This window comes from Ailuropoda melanoleuca, chromosome 12 (genome assembly GCF_002007445.2).
Source record: "Ailuropoda melanoleuca isolate Jingjing chromosome 12, ASM200744v2, whole genome shotgun sequence".
NCBI classification, from domain to species: domain Eukaryota; kingdom Metazoa; phylum Chordata; class Mammalia; order Carnivora; family Ursidae; genus Ailuropoda; species Ailuropoda melanoleuca.
In genome coordinates, this window is record NC_048229.1 from 16,057,796 (window position 1) to 16,075,011 (window position 17,216).

At 37.6% G+C, this 17,216-nt stretch overlaps 2 protein-coding genes across 3 annotated transcripts in view; both read right to left on the reverse strand.

Moving 5' to 3' along the window:
- Window positions 1–17,216, reverse strand: part of SPPL3 (signal peptide peptidase like 3) — a 138,122-nt gene that overhangs the window by 18,367 nt on the left and 102,539 nt on the right. For both annotated transcript variants that reach the window (XM_002928879.4, XM_034639309.1), the window contains exon 3: window positions 5,427–5,515. In XM_002928879.4, coding sequence (XP_002928925.2) covers window positions 5,427–5,515 — 89 coding nt within the window. The remainder of the gene's footprint in view (window positions 1–5,426; window positions 5,516–17,216) is intronic.
- Window positions 9,737–15,474, reverse strand: LOC105241849 (thymosin beta-4-like). Its single transcript, XM_034639310.1, has one exon. It carries the CDS (start codon window positions 11,293–11,295, stop codon window positions 11,167–11,169), a length of 129 nt encoding a protein of 42 aa, XP_034495201.1. The 5' UTR covers window positions 11,296–15,474; the 3' UTR covers window positions 9,737–11,166.

Sequence of the window (17,216 nt, forward strand, 5' to 3'; positions counted from 1 at the left end):
CAATGAGATACCATGTCACACCTGTCAGAATGGCTAAAATTAACAAGCCAGGAAATGACAGGTGTTGGCAAGGATACGAAGAAAGGGGAACTTTCCTATACTACTGGTGGGAATGCAAGCTGGTGTAGCCACTCTGGAAAACACCATGGAGGTTCCTCAAAAAGTTGAAAATAGAGCTACTCTACGACCCAGCAATTGCACTACTGGGTATTAACCCCAAAGATACAAATGTAGTGATCCGAAGGGGCACCTGCACCCCAATGTTCATAGCAGCAATGTCCACAATAGCCAAACTATGGAAAGAGCCCAGATGTCCATCGACAGATGAATGGATAAAGAAGATGTGATACACACGTACATACACACACACACACACACACACATTATTATGCAGCCATCAAAAAATGAAATCTTACCATTTGAAACGACATGGATGGAACTAGGGTGTATTATGCTAAGCGAAATAAGTCAATCAGAGAAAGACAACTATCATATGATCTCACTGATATGTGGAATTTGAGAAACAAGGCAGAGGATCATAGGGGAAGAGAGGAAAAAATGAAACAAGAAGAAACCAAAGAGGGAAACAAACCATAAGAGACTCTTAATCTCAGGAAACAAACTGAGGATTGCTGGACTGAAGGGGGGAGGGAGGGATATGTAGGCTGGGTGATGGACATTGGGGAGGGTATGTGTTGTGATGAGCGCTGTGTATTGTGTAAGACTGATGAATCACAGACCTGTACCCCTGAAACAAATAATATACGTTAATAATAATGAAAAACCCCTGCTCTTTGGTATTTAAATTTACCTGTCCCAAGAAAGCTATTTTGGTATTTTAGTTAAATAAAATGTTAAATATTTCTACAAAACAAAATTGCTTCTTACTGGCTAGGTGGAGGAGTCAAATAATTCACCTAGGAATAGAGCCTTTCATTTTAGGAGGAGTGATCTATGTGTCAAGACAGAGATGCTCTTAAGAAGATGGCTAACCAGAACTGCAGTCAAACTCCTACACTTGGCCCCTGGATCATGTGTGTGTGGGTTGGTGGGTGGGGATGGGGGGGTATCTTAAAGTTAAGTGTCTTATGGACATTTATGAGACAAAACTCCATGAAATCTCTAACTGAATTTCACCTAGTTGTTTTTTTTGAGTGCTCTACACTAGGTCAAAGAACTACTAGAAGAAACTACAGATTTCAGGTGCCCCTTCACAACAGAAAATAATGGTTTCTCAAATAAACGTTATATGAGCAGAAACTAATCTTAAAAAATTATACATCTTAAAACACACACCCGCACCCCCTCTTTTGTAAAATAAAACATCATATAGTCTACAGATTAATTATACTGGTTTAAAATATGAATAGAAAATTTAAATGGCTAGATAGAACAAAGACTTCAGTGAGTCAGGTATATGAGAAGTATTTGTTTATAAAAACCTAAATTTTAGAAGTTCACTCTGCAATTAAAATGCAAAACCAAATACAAAGAGCCTTTCTAGAATATCAGGTAGAATGTATAGATTTTTGTTTTTTAAAAGCACAGATTTTAAACCAGGAGGTATGAGGTACTGCTTGCATTAGTTTTATCATAGAATGCCCAAGGGAGTTTACCAAACAGCAATGTCACAGGGCAAGTGAAGTTCCTTTAGTTGCTGACAATACACTACCTAAAAAAATGTACACGATTTTAACTCCTTACTTCCTAACGGTCTGGAGATAATGGTCCTGAAGGGGATGGAGCTAATTAGAAATTTCAGCCAAATTTCAGTGACTTCAGAACAAAACAAAACAGAGCAAAGCAAAACAGAGTTGTCATAATTAGGAGTTCCTCAAATGCAACTGGCATTCCCTTTAAAGCCAAAATTAACATAAGAAATAGGCCTGGTTTTCTCTTCAAGGAGGACCCTAGAGATAAGGTACTTCAGGACAAGTGGCAAGAAGCTGCTGGAGCACAAAGAGAGGAAGGGCAGTCACACACACACACACACACACACAAAAGGCATGTGATGGAAAAAATTATGTACAGAGAAATTATTTTTAGCATTTAGTGAACAAGGCTACAGGCTAAATATATGGTCATGAAATAGATACTGAACAATATACACCAGCATATTACTGATAATCATCAAGAAAGTTACTCATTTTGTACCTCCATGAAAGAAGCATACTTTTCACTATTTACTGAGCACCCATTACATAGCAGGTAACATGAGGGCTTGAAAAAAACTGTACAATATTCACAGTTCAGATAAATTGCATGGGAAGCCTGGTAAAGGTCTTCAAGATGTCAGATAATGGGGGTAAGGTTGGGAGCTGTCCTTTTTTTAACCCACTTAATACTGATTAAATGAAGGATTAAATGTCAGGAGCAAAAATCTCTATATAGGTCTCTTGGGTCAGATGTAGGGATGAAACAGGATTTAGAACCAGGTTCAGGAAAATCAAAGAGGACCTGGAGGGCACTCCCTCTTCCCCACTTTCTAACCCTTTTTACTGTAAAACACAACAAGCATGCAGCAAAGTACATAAAACAAAAATGTAGAGTTCAATCAGCTAATGCCACCCAAGTCAGGAAACAACCCTGCCAAGCCCAGAAGTCTTTCTTAGGCCCCTCCCAGTTCCTATTCATTTCCCCAAAGGGAACTACCATCCTGGCTTTTATGATACTTTCTTCTTTGCTCTAATTTATATGTTTTCTACTCAAGTGCACATCCTAAAATACCAATATTTATTTTGCCTATTTTTTGAGCTTATTATATACATCGAATTACATAGCACATATTTTTGTGTGTCTGGCTTCTTTTGCTCAACATGGTGAGCAGCACCCATGCTGTTAGGTAACCGTACATCACTTGTTGTGTCTTCTTCACAAATTCCTTGATTCTTATTTATTTTGGGAGTAGGCAACTACCACCTTTATTTTTAATTTTTTTTTAATTTTGCAACCTTTAAAAACAACTTTTACCTATTTACACTTTCTCCTTTGATCAGTTCAGAACACTCTTGCCAAAATCTGAACACAAAATTCATACCTTCCCTTCCTGAGAACTTCCCCGTAATTTTTCTACATTGTTACCATTCTGGACTTCAATCTCTTTAGCACCTACACGATCTCTTATATTTCTCTGTTCATCTTTCTGGCTGTTAATATCTCTTTGATTTTGATCAATGTACCCCATTTTCCATGCTGTCCCTTCAATCTGGAATGGTGTCATGCCCCATGATCAAGTACTAGCCTTCCCTACTGCAACGGCCATTTCTTTGTGTTTTTTTCTGATTATGTGCAAGTGGACTGCATTCTCCCCTAATCTGTGTCTATCCCTTCTGGTATCCTGGCCCAGGTGAGGCACTGAGGAAATACATTTGTGAGGATAATTTAGCACAACAGGAGGTAGAGTTAAGAAAACGACCGCTTAAACAAACATCTACTGCTCTTTAGACGTCAGTGGTGAGAAGCGAAAACTGATGTCACCAGGTAACTTCCTTCCACTGTATGGACTGACCTAACCATTTATTTGAGGATAAAATTGTACTTAGACACACAGTGTACATTTCTCTTAGGTTTCTGTGATTCAATGTATAATGGATTTATAATCTGGTTTAAATACATCATTTGCATATATGCTACGTAACACAGGACTTGTAAAAGGGGTTTCTGCTGTATAAAGTGATTTGGCTTAAAATGTTGATAGAAGATAAATGCTATGTAATCATTTAAACTGAAAATCGGGTATTGACACTGGGTTTTACCTGGTTCCTCATAAGTTACTGGTATGGTATTTTACCTCATACAAGGATCTGTGTCATAAGTTTTAAAAAAGATTCATTATATTTAAATGATTCTAACGTACTGTATTTGTAATGCCCCTCCTGGGGACAACGAACATATTTAACTGGGTGAAAACTAGGCAAGTATAATTTGGCAGGTGAGGTAGTAACTAGAAAAACTGAGTGATCTCTTTTCAATTTAACTTCTGTGATTCTTCACCAATATTCTAGCTTTATATTGGATGCTCAGTATTTCCTCCCCATTAGGTGGTGACTTGAGGCCGCCCTGCAAGTCATGCTCATTCTCTACTCTGTGCCTGTTATCATATGCTCTTCCCATCCAGAATGACTTCTCCAGCAATCCAAGTTCATGGTTTCAAATTTCAGGTCAAACTCACCTTCTCTGGAGGGGAGTCCCTTGTTAAACTGACCCATGTGGCTCACCCTGACTTTCCTTTCTCTTTACTCTCTTTGTACATCGATGTCAAATGGGTTCATCTCTAGTGCTTACTGTGATCTACTAAAAGTAGATGCTCATTCAGAAGTACTCTGAGGCTATGGTAACGTTCTGTAAGAGAAAGTTCCTGTTCCAGGGACAGGAAGTGGTATTTACTACCTCTGTCTTAGCACTTTATTAACATCTTACAAAGTGTTTTGGTCACACTGCCTAGTGACAATTTGGGTACAGCTCTTGTGCTTTTGCTGTTTTCAAAATATCTAACAGAATATCTAAAATATATGTATCTAATAAATTCCATGGTAGGAACCCAGTATCAAGCTCCTGATTATCAAATCAAGTCTCCTTATTTATAATTCAATTCCGCTTATAATAAGCATCACCAAGTTTCTATAATTCTACTGAGGCACAATTTACATATGGCAAAATTTACCCATCTTAAGTGTCCAGTACTTGCCAGGCAACTACGAATCCACTTTCCGTCTCTCCATTATTTGCCTTTTTGGAAATTTCATGTAAGTGGACTCAAATAATATGTAGTCTCTCCTGTCTGGCTTCTTAACATAATGTTTTGAGGTTCATATATGTTGTAGCATGTACTTGTATCAGTACTTCATTCTCTTTAATGATGGCTAGTATTCCACTGTATGGATAGGCCATATTTTGTTTATCCATCAACTAGTTTATTGGTTTCTGAGTTGTGTTTCTACTTTTTGGCCATTATAAACAATGCTGCCAAACATTTGCCATCTAGCACACTTCTATTTCTTACAAAGCAAGGATTTTTATAAAATCTTTAATATCAGAAGAGGCTGTTACAATACTTAGCTTTACAAGTACTTCAAGTAACTATCTTCAAAGAGTCCCTGAATGAATTTGTGATCAACACTTACAAAATTATCAACCTCACCAAAGGATTTAAATGAAGTCATAAGTAGGCAGATACCTAACTATTCTACTTGTTTTTAAGAAAATATTCTCAGCAGTAAGTTTTTAGGCATGAGTTAAAAGCAGTACACAAGAAATCATTGGTTCAGATTCAGAACATAAGAATTTTTACAAATTATATGAATACAGATTAGATTTTATTACAACCAAATATAAATCCTTAAGCCTGGTAAATTAACTGGGGTTATAGAAAGAATCTAACTAAGGCCACTACATGTATTAAAGTTAATTGACATAAAATGCCTTACTATTATTGGTGCTGTTGCCATTGAAAGACCCAGAGGAACTGCTGTTGTCCTTCTCCTTATCTTGATTTTCAAAGTCCATATTAAGGGACCTGTGGAAAAAATTATATAGGCAAGTTTTAATTTTGCTTAAGAAAGAAAGTAGGTCTGAAAAGTCAGTAATGAGATAATATTTTAACATGCTAAGGCAGTAGGAAAGATAGGAAAAGTCTTTTGAACAACTCTGCAAAACAGTTCTTGTTGCCACACTTTGAAAAACAATCTATATTCCTTCTAATATGTCAGTCCAAGAGTTCTCCTGACTGCAGATAAAAGCATTCCATTGTGGCTGAATCTTCCTGGCTATCTCTGTGCACATCCTTAATTACTTCCTTATGATAAGCACCTAGAATGAGAAAAGTTAAGTCAAAGGGCAAACACAATTTTGAGACTTTAACATACTACATAACTGCTTCCAACAAGGTTGTACCAATTTACTCTCTGATAGCAGTGTATGAGAGCATTTCTTCTCTACACCTTGTCAGCTTTCGTTTAACAACAAAATGTACTTGAGTTTCTGCTATATATAGTACTGTTCTCTGTAGCGGAGGGACAATAAATGGTGCATAAAACAGGCTTTCATGGATTGTACATTCAAAGAGGGGGGACACCGACAATAAACAAGAAAAATAAGTTAAATGTATATTAATGGTTAACAGCAAATGAAAAAATGCAGGAAACGAAAAGACGAAATTTTAAATTTTAAATAGGGTAGGTTGGGAAGGCCTCACTGGTGTGATTTCTAAGTCAAGACCTGAAGCAAGGAGTCATTGTTCATCTGGGGAACCAACAATGCAGTCTCTGTTCTAATTTTTGCATTCTGTTAACTACTAAACAATTTTGTGTATGTGAGTTCACTCATTTCTTTCTTTTTTTGGTAAAGTAACCATTCAAGTCCTTAGCTCATCTTCAACTATGTTACTTTGAAGTGTTTGTGTCCTAAAGAACTTCCTGCAATGATGGAAACATTCTGTATCTGCACTGGGTAGACATTAGCCACATTAGCACTTAATATGTGGGAGTGCAATGAGGAACTGAATTCTACATATAATTTTAATTAATTTAAATAATATAGGAGCTAAAACTATAAAACTCTTAGATGAAACATAGGGAGAGATCTTCACGATCTTGGATTTGGCAGTGGATTCTTTTTTTTTTTTAAGATTTTATTTACTCATTTGACAGAGATAGAAACAGCCAGCGAGAGAGGGAAACAAGCAGGGGGAGTGGGAGAGGAAGAAGCAGGCTTCCAGTGGAGAAGCCTGATGTGGGGCTCGATCCCAGAACGCCAGGATCACGCCCTGAGGCGAAGGCAGACGCTTAACGACTGAGCCACCCAGGCGCCCCTGGCAGTGGATTCTTATACATGATGCCAAAGACAGGGCCAAAAATTGATGAAGTGGACTTCATCAACATAAAAATCCTGTTCTTTAAAGAACACAATCAAAAAAGTCCCAACCTGTAGGATGGGAGAAAATATCTGCTATTATATGTCTGATAAGGGACTTGTATTCATAACATATAAGAACTCCTACAATTCAATAATAAAAAGACAACCCAATTAAACAATAAGCAAACGATCTCAATAAATACTTCTCCAAAAAAAATATGCAAATGAAAAAAAGATACGCAAATGAAAAAAGATATGCAAATGACCACCAACAAGCATACTAAAAGATTTTTCCACATCAATTGTCAGGACAAGACAAATCCAAACAGAATGACATAGCACTTCATACCCATGAGGATGGCCATAACCAGAAAAATCAGATAATAACCAAATATCAGCAAGGGCATTGCTGGTGGGAATGTAAATTGGTGCAGACACTCTGGAAAACAGTCTGACATTTTCAATTTCTTTAATAAATATAGGGCTATTCAGGTTATTGATTTCTTCTTAAGTGAACTTTAGCAGACTGTGTCTTTCAAAGAATGGGTCCATTTCATCTAAGTCATCAAATTTACTGTCATGAAGTTGTTGATAGTGGTCCCTTATTATCGTTTTAATACCTGTAGGTTCTAGTAATATCACCTCTCTCATTCCTGATACTGGTTTTATGGCTTCTCTTTTTCCTGATTAGTCTAACCAGAGGTTACCACTTTTTTTTTTTTTTAAAGATTTTATTTATTTATTTGACAGAGATAGAGACAGCCAGTGAGAGAGGGAACACAAGCAGGGGGAGTGGGAGAGGAAGAAGCAGGCTCACAGCAGAGGAGCCTGACGTGGGGCTCGATCCCATAACGCCGGGATCACGCCCTGAGCCAAAGGCAGACGCTTAACCGCTGTGCCACCCCAGGCGCCCCCAGAGGTTACCACTTTTATTGGTCTTTAAAAATCAGCTTTTGGTTTCACTGATTTTTCTCTAGATACTTCTCTCTAGAGGAAATACTTCACTTATTTTGGCTTTGGTCTTTATTCTTAACTTATGCATATTTACTAAATTGGGTTTAATTTGTTCTCCTCCCACCTAGTTTATTACGGTTAAAATTTAGATCATTGATACCTTTTTCTTCTATTCTAACTTAGGCATTTAGAGGTCCAATTCCTACCCTAAGCAGCATCCCATAATTAGTGTGTTTTCACTATCTTTTAATTCAAAGTACTTTCCATTTTTCCTGTTTGACTTCTTTTTTGATGCAGGGAAGTGTTATTTTTGTTTTCAAGTATCTGGGAATTTTCTAGACCTCTTCCTGTTATTGTTTTCTAATTTGATTCAATTGTGATCTGTTAGAGACTGAATGTTTGTATCCGTTCCCCCATACCTTTCCCTAAGAAAGTTCATTTGCTGAAGCCCTAACTCCCAGTATGATGGTATTTGGTGACTGGGTCTTTGGGAGGTAATTCTGCTGAGGTTATGGCAGGGCCCTCATGATGGAATTAGTATCCTTCTAAGAAGAGATACCAGAGAAAAGGAAAAACCATAAGAGCATGCAACGAGACAGCGGCTGTCTGCAGACCAGGAAGAGTGCTCACCAAAACCCAACCATGCTGGCATCCTGACCTTGGATTTCCAGCCTCCAGAACTGTGAAAAAATAAATTTCTGTTGTTTAAAGCCATCTAGTCTGTGGTATTTTGTTATGGCAGCCCCAGCTAACTAACAGAGATCAGAGATCATAGTTTTTATGTCTTATATCCACTTATTGAGACTTGTTTTATGTTCCAAAATATGTTCTATCTTGGTAAATGTCCCATGTGCACTAAGAATGCATATTCTCCTGTCAGAGGAGGGTTCTACAAATATCTGGTCAAGATGGTTGAGAATATTGTTCAAGCCACTATATCTTTACTGATTTTCTGACAACTTGTTTTATCAAATACTAAGAGAGAGGTACTGAAATCTTCAGCTATATTTGTGAATTTATTTCATTTCTCCTTGAAGTCTATATCAGTTTTTCTTCATGTATTTTGAAGATCTTTTATGTGATGCATAAACATTTAGGATTATTATGTCTTGTTGATTAATTAATCCTTTCATCATTATGAAATAACCTTGTATGTAGTAACATTCCTTGCTCTGAAAGCTGCTTTGTCTGATATTAATGTAGTTAACTCCAGCTTTCTTTTGATGAATATAAGGCATATCTTTTCCCAAACTTACTTTAAATCTTTTTCTAACTTTGTATCTCTAATGTACTTCTTGTAAGCTGCATGTAATTGGATCTTGCTTTTTAATTCAATCTGACAATTGCTGCCTTTTGATTGCAGTGTTTAGGCTAATTTCATTTAACATGATTACTATTGTGATTAGGTTTGAGACTATCATGTTGCTGTTTGTCCTTTTTTTTTTTTTTAAAGATTTTATTTATTTATTTGACAGAGATAGAGACAGCCAGCGAGAGAGGGAACACAAGCAGGGGGAGTGGGAGAGGAAGAAGCAGGCTCATAGCAGAGGAGCCTGATGTGGGGCTCGATCTCATAACGCTGGGATCACGCCCTGAGCTGAAGGCAGACGCTTAACCGCTGTGCCACCCAGGCGCCCCTGTCCTATCTTTTTTTGTTGTTCCCCTTTACCTGACTTCTTTTGGATTAATAGTTTTTTTTTTTTTTTTAAGATTTATTTATTTACTTGAGAGAGAGAGAGAGAGAGAGAGAGAGAGAGAGAGCGCATGCACAATCAGGGGGAGGGGCAGAAGGAGAGGAAGAGAAATCCTCAAGCAGACTGCTGAGCATGAAGCCGGATGTGGGGCTCAATCCCAGGACCCTGAGATCATGACCTGAGCCAAAATCAAGAGTCAGACACTTAACCGACTGAGCCACACAGGTGCCCCAGGATTAACAGAGTATTTAAATAATTCTCTTTTATCTCTTTTGTTGTCTTAACATCTGTAACTCATTGTTCTTTTATTTTAGTGGTCACTGAGCATTTATAGTAAACATCTTTAACCAATAGTGTACCTTCGAGTTACATTATACTACTTCATGTATACTATAAAAACCTGACAACAGTTTACATTTATTACTCTGAACCTTTGTACCATTACTATGCATTTTACTTTTACATGTTATGCTATAAACTGTACAACATACTGTTTTTTTATTTTGTTTATACAACTGTATTCTAAAAAGTTTTAAATAATAAGAAAATAGTCCTTTTATACTTATCAATATTGTTACCATTTCTGGTGATCTTTATTCCTTTGTATAGATCCAGATTTCCAGCAGTACCATTTTTAATTTGAAGTACTTCCTTTCACATTTCTTATAGGGCAAAGCGGTTTTGTGTATCTGAAAACATTTATTTTGCCTTCATTTTTGCAACATTGTTTGCCAACAGAATTTGTCAACACAGAATTTTATGTTGATGGTTTTTCCTTTCTGTACTTTAAAGCTGTTGTTCCAGTGTCTTCTCACTTAGATTATTTTCAGTGAGAAATCTGGTGTTCATTCTCATCTTTGTTCTTCTGCCCACCCCCACCCACCCCGGCTCCTTTTTGGATTTTCTATGACTGCTTTTGAGTGCCCTGGAGTAGTTTTCTTCATGTTTTGTGTGCTATGGGTTTATTAAGTTTCTTAGATCTGTGGGTTATAGTTTTCTTCAAGTTTGGAAAATTTCTAGCCATCAATTCTTCAAGGATTTTTCTGTCTTTCCCTTTCTTCTCTTTTGCATAGACTCCCCATGTATTAGCCCCCTGGGGGCTATTTTTTTATGTTCATGGGTCAAAGATACTCTTTCCACTAAGAACATTTTTTCCCTCTTTTCTCTATTTCATTTTGGATACTTTCTGTCACTGCACCTTCAAGTTCACTAATCCTTTCTTCTGTAATGTCTAATTGCTGTTAATCCCATCCAGTGCACTTTTTTCAGGTTTCAAAACTTATTTACATATTTAAAAAATTGTGCATTCCAATAATTAAAATAATTTGAACAAAAAAAAAATAACACTCTGATTAAACAGCATTTTACAGCCTGCAGGACACCTGAGAACAGCTTGGATTTTCCTCTAGATTTCACTGTTGTCCCACCCAACTTCTTCCTTCAGCAGCATGCAAGTTCTTTTCCTTTTCTGCAGGCCAGACAGGCAGATGAGAGAGGTATATGACCTTTGTTGTCAGTAGTCCTCAATTCTTTGATGTGAAAAGGGGCAGCAGTCATTTAAACTTGCTCCAAACTCTGCATCTTATAAAGTTAAACAGCTAGAAGCAGTAAAAAAAGTACGCAATGCTTGTGGAATGTACAGTGCATACTGGCAGTACATGCCTCATTACCATTTGCCTGCTTGCTTCTTCGGTTGTTTCTTTTGAGGGTAGTAATTCTTCTCTTGCGTTTCTATCTTCTTCAATTTTGACTTACTGAATTTCTCAATCTCAGCCATATGGGGTTTGTGAGACATGGTTACAGAGGAAGCAGAGTGAGGTGCATGAGCAAGCAGTGTCTGGTCTGAGCAGTGGCTGCCACTAAGTGCCTATTCAGTGTATTTTTGATCTCAGATGTTGTTTTCACCTTCAAAGGCTTGATTTTGGGTATTTTAGAATATCTTCCATGTATCTACCTAACTTTTTGTATAGATGGAATATAATTTATAATATCAGTTTTGATACACTTATCTGCTAATTCCAACATAAGTGTCAGTTCTGGGTTGGTTTTGATTGATTATTCTCCTCAACATTGGTCATATTTTCCTTCTTCTTTGCTGCCTGGTCATCTCTGCTTGTATGCCAGACATTGCTTTACTTCATCTCAATATTTTTATATTCCTATTGGCTGTCTCATATTTTTATATTCCCACAAATCTTCTTGAGCTTTGTTCTGGGGTGCTGTTAGTTACTTAGACTTAGTACGTGTTCAGGTATTGCTTTGACAATTTATTAGGCAGTGCTCAATTTAGAGTAATTACTCTCTACCAACTGAGGCAAGACCTTTCTGAGTACTCTACCCAATGCCACATGAATCATAAGGTTTTCCAATCTGGCTGATGGGAGTGGGTACTCTTCTAATCCTTTCACATTCTTTCCTTGGCTTTAGGTAATTTCCTCAAATGCATGGACTGATCAATACTCTGATGAATGCTCAAGGGGTGCACCTGCAGATATCTGGGGTTTTCTGTCTTTAAAGCGCTTTTGTCTTTCATACTCTGTCCTATTAATTCTGGCTGCCTCAGGCTTCCTGGACTCTCAGCTCTGTCTCCTTGAGGCAGGGGATGTCTATCCCTGCACCATTACCTAGAAACTGTCTTTAATGTTTTCCCTTTTTCTTAAATTTATTTTTGACTGGTAAAAATTGTACATATTTATGGTATACAACATGATGTTTTGATGTATGTACACACTATGAAATGACTACCACAATAAAACTAACATACCCCTTGCCTCCCATAATTACCTCTTTTTCTCATGGTCAGACACCTGAGATCTACTCTCTAAGCAAATTTTAAGTAAAGAAATACATTAACTATAGTCACCACAATGTACATTAGGTCTCCAGAACTTATTCATCTTATACCTGAAAGTTTGTACACTTTGCTCAATCTCTCCCCTTTTCCTAACCCTCCAGCCTGTGGTATTACTATTCTACTTTCTGTTACTATCAATTCAATTTTTTTGGGGGGGGATGAATGGGGCACAGAGGACTATCTTAAGAAAGCTAGAAAAATAGTTTACCATCTCTCAGGATTACTGTCCTCTGTTGTCTGATGAACAGTGTTCCTGAAAATAATTTTTTCAGGTGAGATGCTAAATCTAGTTCCTGTTACTCCATCTTGGCTGGAAGCAGAAGTGCTTCTAGGTAGTTCTTTTAAATATTCAGGTCCAAACTGAGCAGATTTTGAAGTGAAGGAGAGGTCTCCTTTCATTTCTTATTCATACTGTTTATAAGTCCTTGGGGGGTACTGGAACACTGTTGAGTTTTATGCCTCTCTTTAGGAGAACAGAGGACGCTATCCTGGAGAGGTCAGAATTCTTCCTGGAAGGGACTCTTAACCAAACTATGAGGCTCAGGTCCTATTCATAACACTCTTCACTTCATAGTTTCCTATTCTTAGGACTCCAAATCTGCTAGATCCAAGAAATGTGACCCTCTACTATAACAGCTTGACTCTGCCGTTTGGCTTCATGTTCTATCAACCACTGTCTAAAACTCCCTTATCTGTTACTGGTGCTGGAGAAGGCTACAACTGGTTATGTCTTCAGTTAGAATTAGTGACCTGCCCAGAAAAGCCTTTGGAGTATTGATATTCTGGTCTCCTATAAACTTGGCTAATTAGTTGTTCAACAAACTGTTGCACTGGAAGGGCTGCCCTATGGCTGACAGATTCTCCAAAGGATGGGTATTTATACAGATTTATACAGATGTGGTAGACACCCTTTAAAACATGGATAACACTACTCTTTTTTTAAGATTTTATTTATTTATTTGACAGAGAGAGAGAGAGACAGCCAGTGAGAGAGGGAACACAGCAGGGGGAGTGGGAGAGGAAGAAGCAGGCTCCCAGAAGAGGAGCCTGATGCGGGGCTCGATCCCAGGACTCTAGGACCATGCTCTGAGCTGAAGGCAGACGCTTAACGACTGAGCCACCCAGGCGCCCCTAACACTACTCTTCTGAAAATGATCAGGACTCTGATGTGTTGGCCAAAAAAAAAAAAAAAAAAAAAGCCCTGTATTTTAGAACATTCATCTTCTCATATCTAATATTGGGGACTTCTATTTCTCCAGCAGAGGAAGAAACTTTAACAGAGATTAGAAAGTATACCAGCTGTTCTCACCTCAGTCAACCCTAGTCATTACTATAGTGACTGGCTCCTGGGACAACCTCTACCCTGTCAACTCTGATTAGTTCCACAACAGACTAGACACAATGTTTTGCAAATATTTCTCAAAGACACCTGTCCTAGTTTTCAGTACACAGTTTCATTTCTATGGTTTTTAAACTTTAATTCATGTTTCTAGTGGAAGAGCTAACCATTTGTGGAGAGCTGAACTCTAAGACTGGTGATGTAATTAATGACGACCTATCTGGAGCCATGGGAATATGACGACTTCTTCCCTGTGGGCATGCTTGGGAAAAGACCTGTATCAATTTAAATCGCATTTTTCAATTTCACTTACGAATCGAATAACAACAACGACGATGACGATGACAACATTTGTTATGCCTACTCTGCTTCTTAAAATCTTGGAGACAGCAGGGTACATTTACAGAAATTGTTAACCCACATCTCAACCACTGGGACGGGCTATTACACATTGTTAGCTTTTCCTATGCTTTCTGCTGGCCATTATATTGATGTCTGAACTGGAAAGTTCCACTCATCTCTGGTTTGACCCTAGGCACAGCTGTTACAGAGCCTCTGTCTTAACACTGGGTAAATAAGACTGGTTGCTGAGAGTACTGTCGGATAGGCTTAGGGGTGATACCTAACTACAGTTCAATTTGTTATTAACTAAGGACTATTTAAGACTCTTTCCTGGCTGTTTTAAGGCAAGGACTCCCCTTCTTTTCAAATACCAGTAGGTTGTGATTAGCTTAAAATCAGTTTTATCTGTAACATTTTCTTAGAACCTAGTTTGGTAAGAGGCAGGGACATGAAAGCTTTAGATAGACTAATGAGGTACTGAGGTGGGTGGAGTGGTAAGCAAGCATGTTATGTAATTTGAAGCTTACTTTGAATTTCTTATTGCCACAAAGAAGCATAACTAAAATCAAGCACTGCCTGATCATCAGACCACGGGTCACTACTACACAAAACAGAAATCTGGTTAAATGAGGTTGTGGGGCCCCACATATTTGCTCAAACAGGAAGAGTCACGTATTGTAGCTTTACAAAACAAGATCAATAGACAACCTAGGTTTGGCAGATTCCAGGCCACTGTGACCGGGGTCCAGTACAGTTACCCACACTGCACAAGTGACAGCCAACTTAAGCTGTTTAAATAAAGTCTTTGCTGCCTCCTGAGAAGAATTATGGGCCTTTATCCCTCCTTACTTGGTAATCTTTATTAACTCTACAGACTTGAAATTGCTTGGCTGAACCTAGAAGAGTTTGTTCCATCTTCATAAAAGACTATCTTTAACTACGTCCCCCCCATCCCCTGCCATCACAATCTCATTATTACTATACACTAACACACATTAATTCATCACAGTATTATCCCTAGACATTCTAGACAAACTGTATCTTGGCTATTTGCTCAACAGCAAGTCTGGGTTACTGATATCAATGTTTAAACATTCACAGGAAGACCTGAGCTGTGGCTGTTTCATCACAGACAACCACCTACATTGTAGAAAAAGCCATCTAAATTATAGCATATTATTTGCTATTTTTAGTTGTCTAGTCATTCACTATGACTGAACAGAAAATAGTTATGGGTCAAGCTGTAGGAGGCATACAAATTTCTAATCATTGATGCTAGCAAAGAACCTACATGAAGAATCCACTACTAAGAATCCAGGTAAAAGAGATGGTCTTCTGACTAAGCAACTGAAAACTTCCTAAGGGTTAAAATAATAGTAATAATTAACCTTTATTAAGCTTATCCTGTCAGGCATTATGTTGGCTGCTTTACAGGAAGGATTTCGTTTGTTTCACAGAATAACTATAATTAGTAATGTTGACTGTTTTTGCAGACAGAGCATTTAAAGAGGTAATTAAATTAAAATGGGGGTGGAGAGGGTGGGCCCTAGTCCAATTTGACTGATACCTTTATAAAAGGAGGAGATTAAGACAGAGAGAGACAGTGACCCCAGGCACATGCATACATGTGAGAGAAGACCATGTGAAAGGCACCATCTATATGTGAAGACAGCAACCTATAAACTGTGTCAGAATGAAACCAACTCTGCTGACACCTTGATCTTGGACTTCTGGCCTCCTGAAATAAATTCCTGTTTTTAAAGTTAGCTAGTCTGTGTTACTTTGTTATGGCAGTTGTAGCAAACTAATATGAACATGCTCCATTATTATTCCTATACAGCAAAGGAAACGAAGGTTCTCACTATACACCCTGCCTTGGTTATAATAGCGAACCTTTCCAAAACAAACTAAAACTTGTATTTTTTTGAAAAAATATAACAACTACTAAAAAACTCAAACAGTAGAAAAAGGTACATAATAACAGACTCCCAAAATCCCTATCTCCAGGGATATATGCATTTGGTATACAACTGCCTTTTTAAAAAATGAGGATTAATGTAATATTATTTCACAAATTAATTTTTCATTGACTAGTATTCCAAGGACATCTTTTTACATCAATACATACTTCTTTTTCTCATTAAAACAAAAAACTACACAGTATTTCTCCTTGAGTTAACTTGACCTGATACCATTTTTGGATGAACTGCATATATCCTGCCTTATTACAGAGAAGTATTAAAACAAGCAACCTTTTATAAGCAGATGATATGGTTTTATTTTCAACTGGGAAGGGTTCACCTGACAACTGAGCCTGCCAGCTAATTAGTGTAAGAAAGAACAACTGAGCAATGTTCTTCCAATTTAAATTAGTGAATAAGTGAAAATCCTAAGTGTACCTTTTGGGGTCACTTTGATGTACATTTCACGAGTAATATATCACAGGCACTAACTACATGAGGAAGTGGTTTAATGTTCTCTGAGTGCTTTAATATGATTTTATTTTGGGTGAAGTGGAAATCTGGTTGTATTTGCTCTAAATTTATTCAGACTAAAACTAATTCAGCTGCAAGAAACAGAACTTTAGGAAATCAACTACTCATGTCTTTATGTACTGGACTGGATTATAAAGGATTTTCTGAGGAAGTCCTAGGTCTGTGGGAATTTCCACTGCTTGCCCAGTACAAGGGGAAATATGGGCTTATCATTAGGCCTTTTTAGATTCCTAAGTTCTGATGAAAATACAAATGTGCTCTGAGCACTGTTAAGACAAAGAGATCTGTATTCGGCTGGCAACAGAACATGTCTGGACTGCTGCCAACATTTATCAAGAGATCAATATTCAGGAATAATCACTTGAAGAACGAACAACCCATTCATTTCTCTAGATATTCTAAAATACAAGGTTAGACCAGAGTAAGCTAGCAGTCTGGACCACAACTTTCTGCTGCTGGCTGTGTGCCTCTAATTTTGGCAAAATTACTTTTGCTGAAATGTATTTTCATGAAATGACCTTCACTATCTGATTTTGAAGGGTACTGTAATTCATTCAACAAACATTTGAATGCTTATTATGAAATGCTATGAAACTCCAAGTTGTATCCTCTTTTTGAGGATCTTGGGGATAAAGGTCTGTCTGATCTTAAGACCAACAACAGTTCTAATTCACCTGAACTGGGTT